At 45.5% G+C, this 14601-nt stretch overlaps 1 protein-coding gene across 1 annotated transcript in view; it reads right to left on the reverse strand.

Moving 5' to 3' along the window:
- Positions 1 to 14601, reverse strand: part of LOC118786567 (CUB and sushi domain-containing protein 1-like) — a 159322-nt gene that overhangs the window by 64305 nt on the left and 80416 nt on the right. Inside the window, exons 7-14 of the mRNA XM_036541696.1 lie at positions 13918 to 13995; positions 12576 to 12663; positions 11674 to 11798; positions 9145 to 9266; positions 5341 to 5444; positions 4756 to 4868; positions 2157 to 2339; positions 56 to 382 (exon numbers count right to left, since the gene is read on the reverse strand). Of these exons, the coding sequence (XP_036397589.1) occupies positions 56 to 382; positions 2157 to 2339; positions 4756 to 4868; positions 5341 to 5444; positions 9145 to 9266; positions 11674 to 11798; positions 12576 to 12663; positions 13918 to 13995 (1140 nt within the window). The remainder of the gene's footprint in view (positions 1 to 55; positions 383 to 2156; positions 2340 to 4755; positions 4869 to 5340; positions 5445 to 9144; positions 9267 to 11673; positions 11799 to 12575; positions 12664 to 13917; positions 13996 to 14601) is intronic.

Below are 14601 nucleotides of genomic sequence, written 5' to 3' on the forward strand. Positions count from 1 at the left end.
CGATCAGTTTTAGTGTACTTCCTGTAGAAGAAGCAGCCCATGCTCTTTTACTCACTGGTGAACGTGATGTTGAACCCGCGGTCCGTGTTGGTGTGGTCGGTCAGGAACTCCAGCCGGGCCACGTGGGCGCTGGTGGTGATGGGTGAGGGCAGAACGTCGCCCGAAAAGGTGCCCAGGATGGGCGATTCCGCCTTGCTGCCGTCCTTGACGGACAGGAAGTCAAACTGCTTCTCCAGACTCAGGTCGTTGAAGGCCAGGTTGATGCGGCTCTCTGGGCGGGCGATGATCAGCCAGACGCAGTGCATGCTGTTGCCGTAGTCCTGGGGGTAATTGGGCGAGAGGAGCACGCCCGACGGGGTGGTGAAGTTGAAGAAACAGGAAACTGTGGGAACAGAGGGAGGTTAGTCTGAAGGGAAGACAATAACTAAACCTGGAGAAGGGAAGAGAAACAGCAGGAGAAATGTCTGGCCACTCTAGTGACAATTCTAAGCAAGAGGTTAGTACTTTCGCTTTTTCAGTACTTCTAATCCTTTTACAACACTAATTTCAGTGACTGCAAAAGCCTTGACTTAAGTCAATTTAAGACAGAAGCACCCACTTTAATAAATTCCCTAAATGCTAGGACAAAGCACGGTTATATTGAATCTAGGTATAAATGTAGTCGTTTTATAAACAGCATTGGAGTGACAATGACTGGACAATGACAACAAGAGATCACAGCAAAGCTTCTGAAATCTCCACTAAGAGATCAGAGCTCAGCTGTGATCTCCCATTCTCTTCCGCTCAATGCTAATTGAAATGGCTGTGCACCTCAAGCCAAGGATAATGTGTTCAGAGCCACCGCACTGACCCGGGGAAAAAGCCGTTGAGCTGGCAGACAACAGGCCAAACTTTTCCTGAACGACTGCGGCCACAGGCTTTTCTGGAGTGCAGTCAGCAACGGACTTGAGGGCGAAATCGATAAATTGCATCGGTGTGTGTTGTCATGACAGCAGCGGGGGTAACACGGTTCTGTGAGTCAGGTGAACGCTCAGTGGGTGTTTCATTGGTTCCGGCCAGATCGTCAGCTCAAACAAGCCAGCAACTATGTCACAGCATTTTCACTTCATCAAAAGTGTCTTTTATTTGATCTATGTACCTGGGCTACCTCACGCTGTAACCAAAACCAAAGTAACTGAATACAAGAGTAATTATCAAAGAGCTGCAGAGTGCAGTGATCTTAGCCTTCAGAAAAAAGACACTGCACCAGAATTTCCCAGAGTGTTATCCCAGTTTAATATCTGGGGTTAATATTTAATCTCTTACTCAATAGATATTACCAGATCATAAAGATGCAAAACTACAGTGTCTAACTGGACTTGTTTGAGCTCTGGCTTCGATTTTCTCCTAAATGACTGTCTTTGAGTAAATTGCTTTATTAAAGCTCCACTCCACAAGCTTACAGTGTCAAGTATGCCAGAGCCCAATAATATGGATCATGCCAATTATACTTGTAGGATTACCCATAAGCCTTTTCACTGGAATTCTGGGGAGTCAGAACAACAGGTTTCCAATATATCCCACTACATAAGGAAGCAAATAAGGAAAAAAACTTGGGCCACTGGAGGTTAGAGCCTCCCACATTATTACTGAAATGACAGAGGAGTTCCCATGAAAAATGGGAAAAAATCCAATAAAATCAGGGAACTGCGGAGTTGAACTCTGACACTGGCTCCTACAATCATGCTCACTGAACAAAAAACTATGTTTGGATCAGTTTTGCTCTGGTGGTGGATAAAGAGATGAACACGCATGTCAAGTCAGCTGGTGGTATCATGATTATATGGAAAGCAGCTAGAGACCAGGGAAAGAGAAGAGAAATATTTAAACATTAACTGTTTTAGTTACTTAAAAAAACATTTGATCCTTTCAGATCTCTAAGACGGCAGAAATCTCCACAGACTGCTTCCTTTACATCTCCCTACTTCTACTTCTCTGCTGACAACGCAGCTGGTTAACCAGAATTAAATACATCATTACCTACCTTTTTTTTTTAATAAAACATATACTGGAAAAACTGCTTCAAGAATCCGGAAGCCCCACCATTTAGAAAATTATCCAAATGATAAGAGAATGAAGAACGTGTTTGAGGATTGGAGGAGAGAGATGCCACTTACAGACACAGCTGGGCTTCTTGGCTGACCATTGATTGTTCTTCTGACAAGTGATGTTCCTCTTCCCAACCAGCTCGAACGCAGGCAGACATTCAAAGTACAGCTTGTCCCCGTGCTGAAAGCTTGACCCTTCCCGCTTGCCATAGGCTGGAATCCCTGGGTCTCCACAGCTCCCTTGGTCAATCTCTGAAGGGCAAAGACACAGATGAGCTGTATGAACTCTCTCTGGCTGACTGGGAAATAGGAATATAACATTGTAGGGCCCAATGCATCACATATACGGTATTTATTTTTGATGAATATCAGAATACTGATATATATACTGTATGCCTTTCACCTAAACATGGACCCCTAAAGAATGCTCTTCCAGAAGGAATTGCACAGTAGATAAAGGGGGTGCAAATCCAAAGGTGTGGCTGTGAGAAAGTGCTCCTCCTATCACTGTAATGAAAGCTATTAGTTGCTAAACAGATTTTGATTCAAGTACAGAAGATATAAGGCTAGTGGCACTTCAGACGTTTGACTTAGCTGTCTGGGAGAAAGTGGCCTAAATTAGCTGGGAGGAAGTGGACTAAGCTGACAGGGAGGAGATGAACTAAGCTGGCTGGGAGGATTGTGTCAATGCAAGACAAAAACTCTCTCAGACAGCATCTCAAGATTCAGCCACTATCCCAAATCTCTGCGTGTCTTGGGACAGAGGTGTCTTTGCCTGTTCAGGCTCAGTAATGAAAAAGTGTGATCTACGAAGGAGGAGACCGACTGAGTCTCCAGCAAGATCAGTGACTCACTGCAGATAGATTGGGGCCTACACTGATGCAATCATAGGAAGCTTCAAATTGCCCCAACGGCAAGAGCCGATGCCAGTGAACCCAATTAGAAAGGAATATTCAGAAGCTACGAAGCTCTCAATGTCTTCTTACCATCTAAGAAAACACTGCTCTTTGACACCTGACTGAACAGAGAGAGGGAAATAAAAAAGAACTTTCTAAAGGTTTCTCCTCCTGTTATGGACTATGTTATGATATGAACTAAACCATTAAGAAGGTCTAGGTTCATTACCATTGAGCCGACGGCGATGTAGGGCAGCTGAACCAATCACAGGAATGACATTTAGCTCACACCCTCCACTCCACAGGTAAACCGTTTCTCGTAAAATATAACGGCTCTCGCCACACTGATCAAACCGTTATGATTCCACCAACCATTCACCGCCTCGTCCACCACTTATTGTGCTGGGTGAGTCATGGCCATTAGAAAGCCAGCAGGGCAGGACACTGTGGGGCAAACACCATGCCCATTTCACCTCTCAGCGCTGTGCTGCAAATAAAACACTATCCATCACCATGACCTCCACCCCCTCTCAGCCCGTGGACCTCGACTCTCATACAGAAGCAGTCCTTTCCTGTGTCTCAGGCCCTGACGAAAGAGCTGCTGCCTGCTACCAACGATCCTCTCTGCTCCCTGCCTTGTGCTAGTGTGTTTCCCACCAGAGTCAATAGGCCCAACTAATGAATAAACAATCCGGATGAATAAATAAACAGCTGTACTGGCAAATTTGCTTTCCACAAATCTTCAGCTCACAGACCTCAGTGATGTGCTCTGGGTTTACTAAGTCCACTGTCCATCATTTGGGGTACAGAGGCTAGAGGCAGAGCAGGCCAATTACTGCTGCACATCTTACAGGTGCTTATATGTGTGTGAGCACACAGGTGTGTGTGTGTGTGTGTGTGTACGTGTGCATGTGCGTGTGTGTGTCCTGCATGACAAATATGATTGGACTGATTTCATGATAGTCTCATACATGGAATGAACAGGAACATCCCTCAAAATGTTGCCTTTGAAATCTTCAGAATATGGAGGACATTAACAACAATGAAATCTAACCAACAAGGTTTTAGGAAATGAAAACACAGCTTTGAATCACTATCAGGAGAGCAATATCTACACTTCTTGACTAATCTACTGAGGCTGTCTTTCCATACTGAAAAGGGACTAATTATGTTTTGAGTACCCTGCTTCATTTCTAAAGATATAATGGAGACTAATGTAAAATCACAGGTCTCAGTTTCGTCTTTAAGAGACGGAGGAAGGAAATGCATCTCTGACCGGAGTGACTGCATCTCACTGAGGTGAAATCAATATTTTCCATTATTGTTTCCATTTGCTTTTGAAATTAGATGAGGGAAAACAGGTTTGTAAACGGTTCCTCTGTTACAGAATGGAAAATCTCAGATTTAATGGAAAGTGAGGTGCACCAGGAGAAAAGACACCTGTACACAGGTGCACTTTCCACTGTTTTATTACCACGGTCAGCAACCAGTGGCAGGTACACAAGGGGACAAGCTGGAAAGAGCACTCAGCCTACCTCAGTCAAGTACTATAAACCCTGACTTTCTCACAATTACATGTGATGCACAACAAAAGCATAACAATAACAGTAATCAAATAAGCCATGAAAACGCTAACCTGAATAGTGAAGGTGAATGTGGTTTTTTCCCCTTTTTTCACAGACATTAGTAATGAAATCAAGACAAAGAAATCAAGCAGGTGATAGTCTGCCTGGTCTGTCTGGTCTGCGTCCATAAGAAATGCATCTCTGTACCTTCATAGGATACCTTGAACCCCAGGGATCCACTGGTGTCATCAGTCCTGAAGTTGAGCCACATCTGGTGGCTAGTGCTGACCACCAGGTCCGGTGTGGTGGTACCAGACAGCCTGCAACAGAACCAAAGGGCATGAGCTTCCTGTGTGAGACAGGAGTGAGACAGGGCGGCAAACACTCGTCCTTGACACTGTCCAAGCCTATGCAACACCAGCGAGCATACAGGCCTCCACACTGATGGAGCCATTACATCAAACTGATTACAGTCTTAAGAGCTAGGATCAAAAAACGGAAGCACTGTTTTATCTGTAAAGCGTAAGATAAGAACAACAACGCCCAACAGCAACGAGCAGCTTGACAACTGCACCAGGGCATCAGTGCAAAGCTGGGAAATGAAGGCTGAACACTAGAAACACAAAGATAGAAAGCATGCCTTTCTACCGTGCATTTCTCCTGCACTCCTCCATTGGGATATCGCATCACATCATATAACACTCATTAGCCAACATAATATTCATTCTGACAAACATATCCACAAAACCGAGAGAAAAATGGAAAGAGAGAGACACTAAGGTTAACACTCACACGTGAAATATGGTCTTCTGGTCTCCGACTGATGCTCCATCACCGACTGTCAGGGTGTCATAGCCACGCTCCAAGTCAAAGTCCTCAAATGTCAACTTGATCACCTGGAGATAGACCGGAGGGACACACAGGACCGGTTACACAAGAGACGGGTGCCACATGATATACTGGGGTTACACATGTGAAAGTAGTGCGAGAGAGTAGTGTTACACACACGTCCGCGGTGTGACAGAGTTGCATCATACACGTCACACTGATATGAGGGACTGGTGCAAGTGCTTCTCGTTCTCCAAAGCACCAGCTTTCCTGAGCCAACACACCCATTTTAAAATGTTTAACTGTTGATATTTTATATTTTATTAGGTGGCTTGTGTTTTGGAGTCCTGTGTATCAAAGACCACCATATGTTCACATCTGAAGAGTTTTCATCAATAATTGATCCAAAGCCAGCAGTCAGTTGTGGCTTCCATCAAGGCAGGTGGATCGCAGTGCAAATCTAGTGGAGTGGAGTTTCAGCGCTGGCAGGTTTTGAAATCGATGACAATCAATGCACTATTAAATATACTGTGTTCTGCAAGGCTTGCACTTACACACTGGCAAATGTTTTGGCAATTTTTACAAAATCCCATCTCAGTTTTAGAAATGCTTACACCAAGAGAGAAGGCTTGCAGTGACACTGTAAAATAGTTTCCAATTAGGAGTTGTGGCCCATTGGTTAGTAAATCTCACATATACCGCATGACTCCTTCCTGCCTTTATTAAGCTCACTTCAGTGAAACAGGAGCTCAGATTGCAAAGGAGCCCTGATTCAGAATCATTTCCACACAGCATTCTACAGGGCAGAAGGGAAATGATTTAATTTCCCCCCCGAAAATTCAGTCAACTAAAAAGAGAAATACACACACAAACACTATATATATATATATATATATATATATATATATATATATATATATATATATATATATATATATATATATATAGTTAGAGAGAGAGAGAAAACAAATGATTTCTTGTCACACCTCAAAGTGGTTGTTACATTCCAGCATGTTTGTTGTTGCTTATATAAATGCAAATCCCACCCTGTCCAATGGTAAACAGACTGTGTGATGGGGGGTCTGCATTTCAGTTTATATCATGACAAAAGTGGGGCTTCCTATAAGGAGCACAGGCACTGATGAAAACAGGTTCCACTGTTTCAGGGGATGTTTCCAAGTATGCTGAGCAATGAGGTCTCAGAGCTAATCTCACTTCTCATCTTGCGTAAGACGTGTGTTGGTTTCATGTTTAGAATGCAGGAGGATGCGCTGCTACCAAAACAACACATTGTCTTCCAATCCTAGCGCTCACCAGACTAGAAATAGTCACACCCTGTTGCCCTGACTGACAGGAATTACCCCTTGAGAATTAAGCATTGTGTGAAATCAAGCCCTCCAGTGCAGGAAGATAGGAACATTTCTCCACATACTGTAGATCCCTTCATGTGTCGTTTAAACTTGCCGCGTTTTAAAGTGCGCTAATTTAGAAGGCTTGCATTTTTTTTTAGTTTGAAGATCACACGTATGGCTGAGCGCCGTCAGTACAAGAGAGCTGCTTTGTAATTAAAAGTGGACCACTCAATCAGCAGATTAATCAACTAATGGCAAAAACATGTTTTTATTTATGCAGAGTCTGGAGTGAGTCCACGATCAAGAAACGCAAAGCTTGTCCTCTCGGCATTCAGAGAAAGAGCTCTCTCTCTCTCTCTCTCTCTCTCTCTCGCTTTCTGCCTTTCTCTTTTTTCTTTATACTCCGTTATTTCTTTCTTTCTTTGTCTCATTCCATTCTTATTCTCCTCTCCTTTCTCTATTTTCTACAGTACAGTACACGGTCCTCTATATATTACTTTTTCGCCATTTCTTATAAATGCCCAGGTGTGGATTCCCTGCTGGCATTGGGAATGCTTTAGATAAACACCCAGCTGCACAATAAATAGTAAAGAGAGAGCTAAAGACAACAAAAACCCCATTCATCATAATGGCATTTATCTAAAGGCCAGTATTCTCCCATGTGACATCAGCCTTTAAAACATTCACAGAACTGCCATCAAGCTGTGCTTAGGCCAATTGCCCGACACATGCTTCACACTTTCATTTGAAAAGCAAGACTGGGCAAGCTTTAAATGTTTTCGCTGCTGACAAAACTACTTAATCTGTCTTAAATTCAGAAAGTGCACATAATCTCAATGTCTCAGGTGTTCCACTTACAATATGCTTTGTTAGAAATGAAAAACATGATTGTAAGCAAGAACACTGCCGTAAATTTATTATTCAATATTAAGGACAGCAACAGCAATGCGGTCAGATTGAATCTGGGTCATAAACGCTCTTCATTCAATCTGTAAGAGCATCATAAAAATCAAAGAGAGCAGCAGAAAAACAGCAGTAAAACATGGAAATGAAAGCCTCTAAGGCTGATGCAATGAACTCGGTGAATGCGATTCACGGGCTTTAAGGAACAAGCTTTGCATTCAGTCTCTTAAGTAAGTATGACTTTCAAATGGTTCATATGTGGGTAATAAACCGGCAATGAGACTTCCACTTCGATTTTTGGCATATCACTTTTGCCTGGAAATAACTTAATGGCACTTTACTATAAACATCAACATTAGAACCTGACATTAATTCAGAATACCAGATCTGAATTAGTCAGAGGTACGTTCCTAAAACAATGATTTCTGCATAATTTCACACTAAAATTGCTAATAAAAAGTTCATTAGCCATTTCCCACCTGCTCAGTATATGTTTGCCAACGACTTTAAAAAATATCTCAGAAGCATAATCGCTACCACGGTGTCTGAAACCCCGCCCTGTGACCGTGGGACAGGGTGGATTATCCTGCTCATATCCATCTTTCCCGTGCCTCTACTGGCCTGTAAGCACAGCACTGAGTATCACGCATCACATCCTCTCTGATGTTTCAATAAAGGCCGTGTTGCTCCAGCACCTCCGTTCAAGGACAGCGGTGTGAGCGGGAGTGTAGGAGAGAATCACCGTGGAAACAGACACGTTCGGTTCTCATCGCCGCAGCGGAGTGGTCGTGAGAAACGTGAAATAGGGGGTGCACCCCTCACATGAGGGGACCCCCGGTATTGACAGGGAGATGGATTTGCAGAGCTGTTTCTTCGAGAGCCCGTGAGAGGGAATTTGGCAAGCGGGCACCGGCGCAAGCTTGAATCGGGATACGAAGCCATTTATTTTGTGCAGGCAAGGGCTGTGACTCCTGTGATATCCATTTATTACGTTCATCATTCCCCCCTCACTCTTTGCCTCCCTCTCTCTCTCTCTCTCTCTTTCTCTCTCTCTGTCTCCCCCCCCGCCTCCCTCTCTCTCTCTCTCTCTCTCTTTCTCTCTCTCTCTCCCCCCCCGCCTCCCTCTCTCTCTGTCTCTCTCTCTCTCTCTCCATCTCTCCATCTCTCCACCCACAGTGGTGAGGGAGGATTCCACCACATTAAAAACAGTAACACATGCACACTTCCTGCCAAAGTCACACTTCGCCACCCACTCTCTCCCACCATCCTGTGATTTAATCCACTTTTGCAGTTTCATATTCAAATTTAATTTAATGGACCTGACTGACTGCACAACGGCTGTTTCAGGGAAACCTTTGGAGGTTTAGCCAGGGAAGGGGTTCAGGGCTTTGAACTAGGGCGATAAGACTGAACTTCCCTGTGCTCCACAGTGCTTTTGCCTTTTAACCAGGTCAGGCATATTTATGATCACACACAAAGGCAAAGCTATGCCAAGCCTCAGCAAACCGTTCACCTTGAAGGGGTCCACTGCCGTGACGACCCAGGTGCAGTTGGCATTGTTGTCGTACTGGATGGGGTAGTTGGGCGAAGTGATGATGCCACTGGGTCCGCGGAGCTGTCCCCCACACATGGGCGCTGAAAGAGAGAGACTGGCATCAGAGCCCACCAATGGGACAAGCACACACTGTGATCAAACAAAGCTGTCCACCAATAACAGGCAATGGGACCATCAAGATCAACAGGGACTAATTCATAAGTTTATCAGAGCTTCTCAAATTCTCCCTGCCTGCTAATGCTACCCATGGAGCAGTCCCTCCCAACAAGGTTCTAAACATAAGAGACAGCAGAGAAGGTCATAACAAAAACCTATTCCAATCATCAGAGAACTCCTGAATGGGGTGTAGCAAGTCCACTGTTTGACATTTCAACAGCTCCTGGATTGCCCATTCATTCACAACAACGGTGCGAAGGGCCCTATTCTGGAAGCATGACTTTCGACTACAATGTAAATTTTCATGCCTTGTATACATCAAAAAAGGCTGTCTGCAATGTACCAGGGTCTATCAAGGCCCTAGAGCTATATCTGCTTTTTCACCCTGCAGTGCATGAAGGCAAGAATCTTAAAAGCATGCCTAGGACTCCATCTTCCTTGGCAGCCAGGGGCAGGGTGGGGTGAGGGGGAGGGGGAGGAGGTGCTGAGTAGCTCTGCGGTGGACGAGAGACCTTATTCCCACACCTCCTTTTTCATGTAAATCTACTTCCCACTGAAACTGAAGAACTTAATCCCATCATCGGAGTGTGTGATTTTAATCAGGCAGAGAGTCGAGATTATTCAACCTGTTCCATCAGAAGAACAAAGGGAGATTACCAGGAAACGGCCACTCTTTCTCAGCCACTTTCTTCAGACAAATACAACATCTCTTGAAATCGCACCCAATCTCCAAAATTGCCTCGGTGACCACAGACCCTTCTGCCCTCTACTTATCTTTCATATCTTGGTTCTGGGACGGGATGGATGGGCCAAAAGGCCAAAAAAAAGGGAGATCAAGATGCTTGCCGCTCCAAAACCTGATTACCCATTCACCGGAGAGGCAGTGCTAATCTCATACGGAATGATAGTCAGTCTGATACCCATCTCAGGACCAGACCACTTAAAGCATATTACAGAAGGAGGAGATTCAGAGAGCTGATGGATTGAAGTTAGGAGTTAAGCAGTTTACACACACAGTGCAAGTGTGTGTGTGTGTGTGTGTGTGTGTGTGTGTGTGTGTAAATAAATATATTATCAAAAAATTCAAGTCTTGAATTTTTTTTTCTGTGAGCTGAATACTCCATGCAGATAAGAGTCGTGTTAAAGTCCCTCCAAATCAATGGGAAAACTTTTACTCTTGTAACCCTGGCCTGAGAGCGGCTGTCTTCCTTTTAAATCCCCATGATGGATGACTGCATAATTCATGGCGACTAATTGTAAGACGCTGATCAACATTGTTGTATCAATAATTCACAACTTAACATATTTCCCATTGAACTTCACGATTAATGGAAACCTTCTAAGTTACAGCCGGGCATTTTGTTTTGTAAAATCGATAAAACAGCACAATAATTCTGCTCCACTGAGAGAAATGGACTGGCTTGCTCAGACACCATGTTTTAGGGTGACCTGCACCCCCACCCCCCGCCCACCGAGAATGGCTCAGGAGCTCTAGCCAGTCAAAGCCTTGATGAGACATAAATGAGAGGGGGGTGGGGGGCTAAATAAATCCTCTGTCTAGAGAGGAATATGAGTGCCAATGTAAAGACAGCCATTTGATTAGTTACAGTTCCCAGCATGCACTGCAGAACACACAGGATCTGACTGAGCAGCACAATCACCTTCTACAGTGTACCCTAACAGTACCAAAACCCCATAACCCAATCACTGCCAACAAACTCAGTACCAAACCAAAGCCATCTCCAGAATCTGGGCCTTCCAGGTTATTACAAGTAGAAGCGTGTAACGTGTAATCAATTCACAAAACTCAGTGCAAATCTAAATCTATAGCTGATCTATAGCTGGAGTCTGAGAAAGAGGGAATGGACCCCCAAGTGCTGAACTGTTCCCTGCGTATGTGGAGCTCTGGGGCTCTGGTGCTGCAATTTATGATGGTTCAGCTCAGTGTTAATTCTCCTGCTCTTGTTCCTATCCTGGCTCAAACCCCCCCCTCCCAACCACATTGATTGCAGCCATGAACTCATCTCTGAAAAGGTAATCAAAATAATAGCACTGCTCTGATAGCAGAAGAGGGGAGGCCATGGGGAGACTGGAGCCAACCAACAGAGAGACAGATATACAGACAGACAGGTAGAAAAAGAGATAGACCGATGGGTAGGTAGACAGATAGGCAAACAAGTTCCACTGCATAAGAGAAAAGATGGCAGAAAGGAACAAAGGAAGGCAGGAAGGCAGTAGGAAACAGAGACTGCTAGGTAGACAGACAGAGGAAGAAACTGCTAGGCAGGTAGACAGAGACAGACGCAAAGGCTAACAGAAAGCTCCTCTGACCTCTGCAGACTGGCCGGTCATCGCTCCAGCCCACGTAGCTGTCCGTCACTCGCAGGCAGGTGATGCTCTTGGAGCCCTGCAGTTCATAGCCCTCGTCACAAGAGAAGTGCACTGAGGAACCTCTCCTGTGGGGGGGACCAAAAAGCATCAGGAGAGCTCTGTGCACACAGCTCACACAATACATGCATGTGCCCGTGCACACACACACACACACACACACACACGCACACACACGCACACACACGCACACACACGCACACACACGCACGCACACGCACATAAGCACAAACATATGTGAACATGTTCAACTACAGGCATGCACACACATGCACGCAACGCTTGAAAGCACACACACACACGCACACAAACCCCATGTGTACAGAAAGCAGAAATATGAATTCCAGCACAGCAGAGGCATTTGCATATGTCCTGAGTTGAACTATAGCCCTGAAAAGTGGTGTGAGGAGTACGGTGATGTTTGCCCAGATGTCACAGATGATTCATGGTCCCTGCAGTTTTCCCACCTCTGTTACCACGGTTTCAAACACACCTTTTACGGGCCACGCGAGTGCAAACGCCCCACAGACGCTTTTTATTGCACGCCATCTGTCTTCCGCACCACCATCCCCCTGGCAGAGGAGTGCCTCTGGACCAGACATGGCACCATTAGTCTGAGCCGAGGTGCCACGAGAATCGTCCGTCGGCCTGGCCGAGGACCCCCGTCTGGCAGCTCCTCTCCTTCCCAGGAGATGAAAACAAACGGCTCTATGCTGAAAGTGTGCAGTGGACTGCGGATCGCCTCTGCCTGCCTCGGCTCCTTCAGGGGGAGGGCAGGTGGGGCTGCGTTTGAACACGCGGCAGGCTTCGGCAATCTGAGCCAGGCCGAGTGTGGCGGCTCTCACCTGAAGTCCGAGCCTTTCCTCTTCCCTCGCTCGGGGATCCCCGGGTCCGGACACAGGTTACGTCCCTGAGCCACGCCCATCTGTGACACTGCGAGGCGGACACAGAGGAGGGACAGGCAGGAGAGAAAGGGAGAGGTAGAGAGAAGGAGGGAGAGGGAGAAGTACAGAGAGGGGCAGAGAGGCAGAGATAGGGGTAATGATGGAAGGGGGTACAAGGTTGAATGCGGGAGGGAGGGAACAGGACATGAGGGAAGAAGAGAAGGAAAGGATGAGTGCAGAAGAGAAGCGAAAGAGAGTGACCGAGAGAAGGGCACAGTGGCTCAGAAACAGCAACTCCCCTCCACCAAAACTGCCACCCCCCCAGCTTATGCATTCATGTGGTGCTCACTCTTAAACCACTTTTAACATTAAAGGTATATACGGGTCTCATGGTCCAGACCTGTGACCACAAATGGTTTAGACACTTTAATGGAGAGAAGAGGTGACAGTGCTTTAGACGGTTGGACTGCGGCGCTGCCAGAGGTCGAGCAAGCTCTGACAGCTCTCTGGAAACGCTGTATGAATATGGATTCTCATGTACATTAATACTAGACAAATGGGTAAGCTTGTCAGCCATTAGCAGCTCCATTCTGGAAGCAGGAGGATTTGGCACGAGGGTCTGCGACGAGGCCCAATTCCTACCGCTGTCTCCTGAGAAAATGTGACATTTTCTCACAGTGATGTAAGCTCAAAGAAATATTCGGGACAAAATACTACATCTGAAGAATGCCCTAAACCTTTCTAAAGAGCTCCTGCTATGCACATAGCTCTGTGGTCCCCTTATGCCCAATTACCAGCTACACTCTCCTTGTTCACCTCCGCGACCCTGTCTGTTCTTGCTGAATGGAAGGGCTGTACTTGGCCACTGATGACTGTATTTAGCAATCTGATTAGGTAAATTAGACTTGATTGGTCTCTCTCTCTCTCTGATCTCCCCAAGATGACGCAAAGATGTTATATTTAGTTCAGTAGCCACCAGGAGTATTTAATCTTCCGATAAACCTTTTGTATTTCTGAAGAGTCTTCAAATGAAAGTAAACGACAGATCAGAACAACCTCGGCGGCATCAAGCCTGCCTCTTAGTCTCTCTGGAATTCTCCTGCCAAACCGTGTGTGCTGCATGCGGTGTCTCTGAGACAACAGAGTGTAATGTGCTTCTGTTCAAAATGGAACAGAGAGTTCACTGGCATACATACAGGTGTGTAATGTGTTTATTTTGTAAGAGGCAGAGAGCTGACTAACCTACACAAAGCTGTGTGTAATGTATTTATTTCATAGCAGGCAGAAAGCTTGGTTGACTCACACACAGAGATCTTCTGTTGGTTGTCTTTACTGGGCAGCATCTTCACTCCTCTTGACTTCTGTTCATTCATTTTCTTCACTGCAAAGGAAAATAAAACAAAGTCATGCTACTGGCAATTCAAAAGGAATCAACAACACAAACCAGTGGACTATGTATTTGTGAATGTGCTTGTGTGTGTTCACTACCACACACTGGGCTGTTCTTACTAAGGCAGGAGTTTGTGTTTGCGTTTAATTCCTGTGATAAAAGCAGATTGGCAGAGAGAAAAGCTTTTTCAGGCTTCCCCAAGGGATTACTGCCAAAGTCACTGCGGTAACCCGAACGTGGCGTATTTAAACACACTCTACATTGTTCACCCTCACCTTTTGACTGTATGTTTGGGTAAGGCACACAGTTTGCTCAGAAACTTGGCTGAGGCGTTATTTAAACACAATCTGCCCATGCCAGGTGGGGGCCTGGCTCCAGGTATATGTTTCCCTTTTGTCTCAGCGGATGGGGTCTAAGAAACCAATAAAACAGACAAACGTGTAGCGATCCCTCAGAGAGAAGAGGAGACGGGCGAGGAGAGAATCACTTACAGCTCACTGTAAAAGAAGGATTGGTATTGAAATACATGTGAAGCCTACGCGTGTATTCCCAGGGTTGCATCAAAAGAACAAAGCTGCACGAACGGAAGACTGAGAC

Source organism: Megalops cyprinoides, chromosome 12 (genome assembly GCF_013368585.1).
Source record: "Megalops cyprinoides isolate fMegCyp1 chromosome 12, fMegCyp1.pri, whole genome shotgun sequence".
NCBI classification, from domain to species: Eukaryota; Metazoa; Chordata; class Actinopteri; order Elopiformes; family Megalopidae; genus Megalops; species Megalops cyprinoides.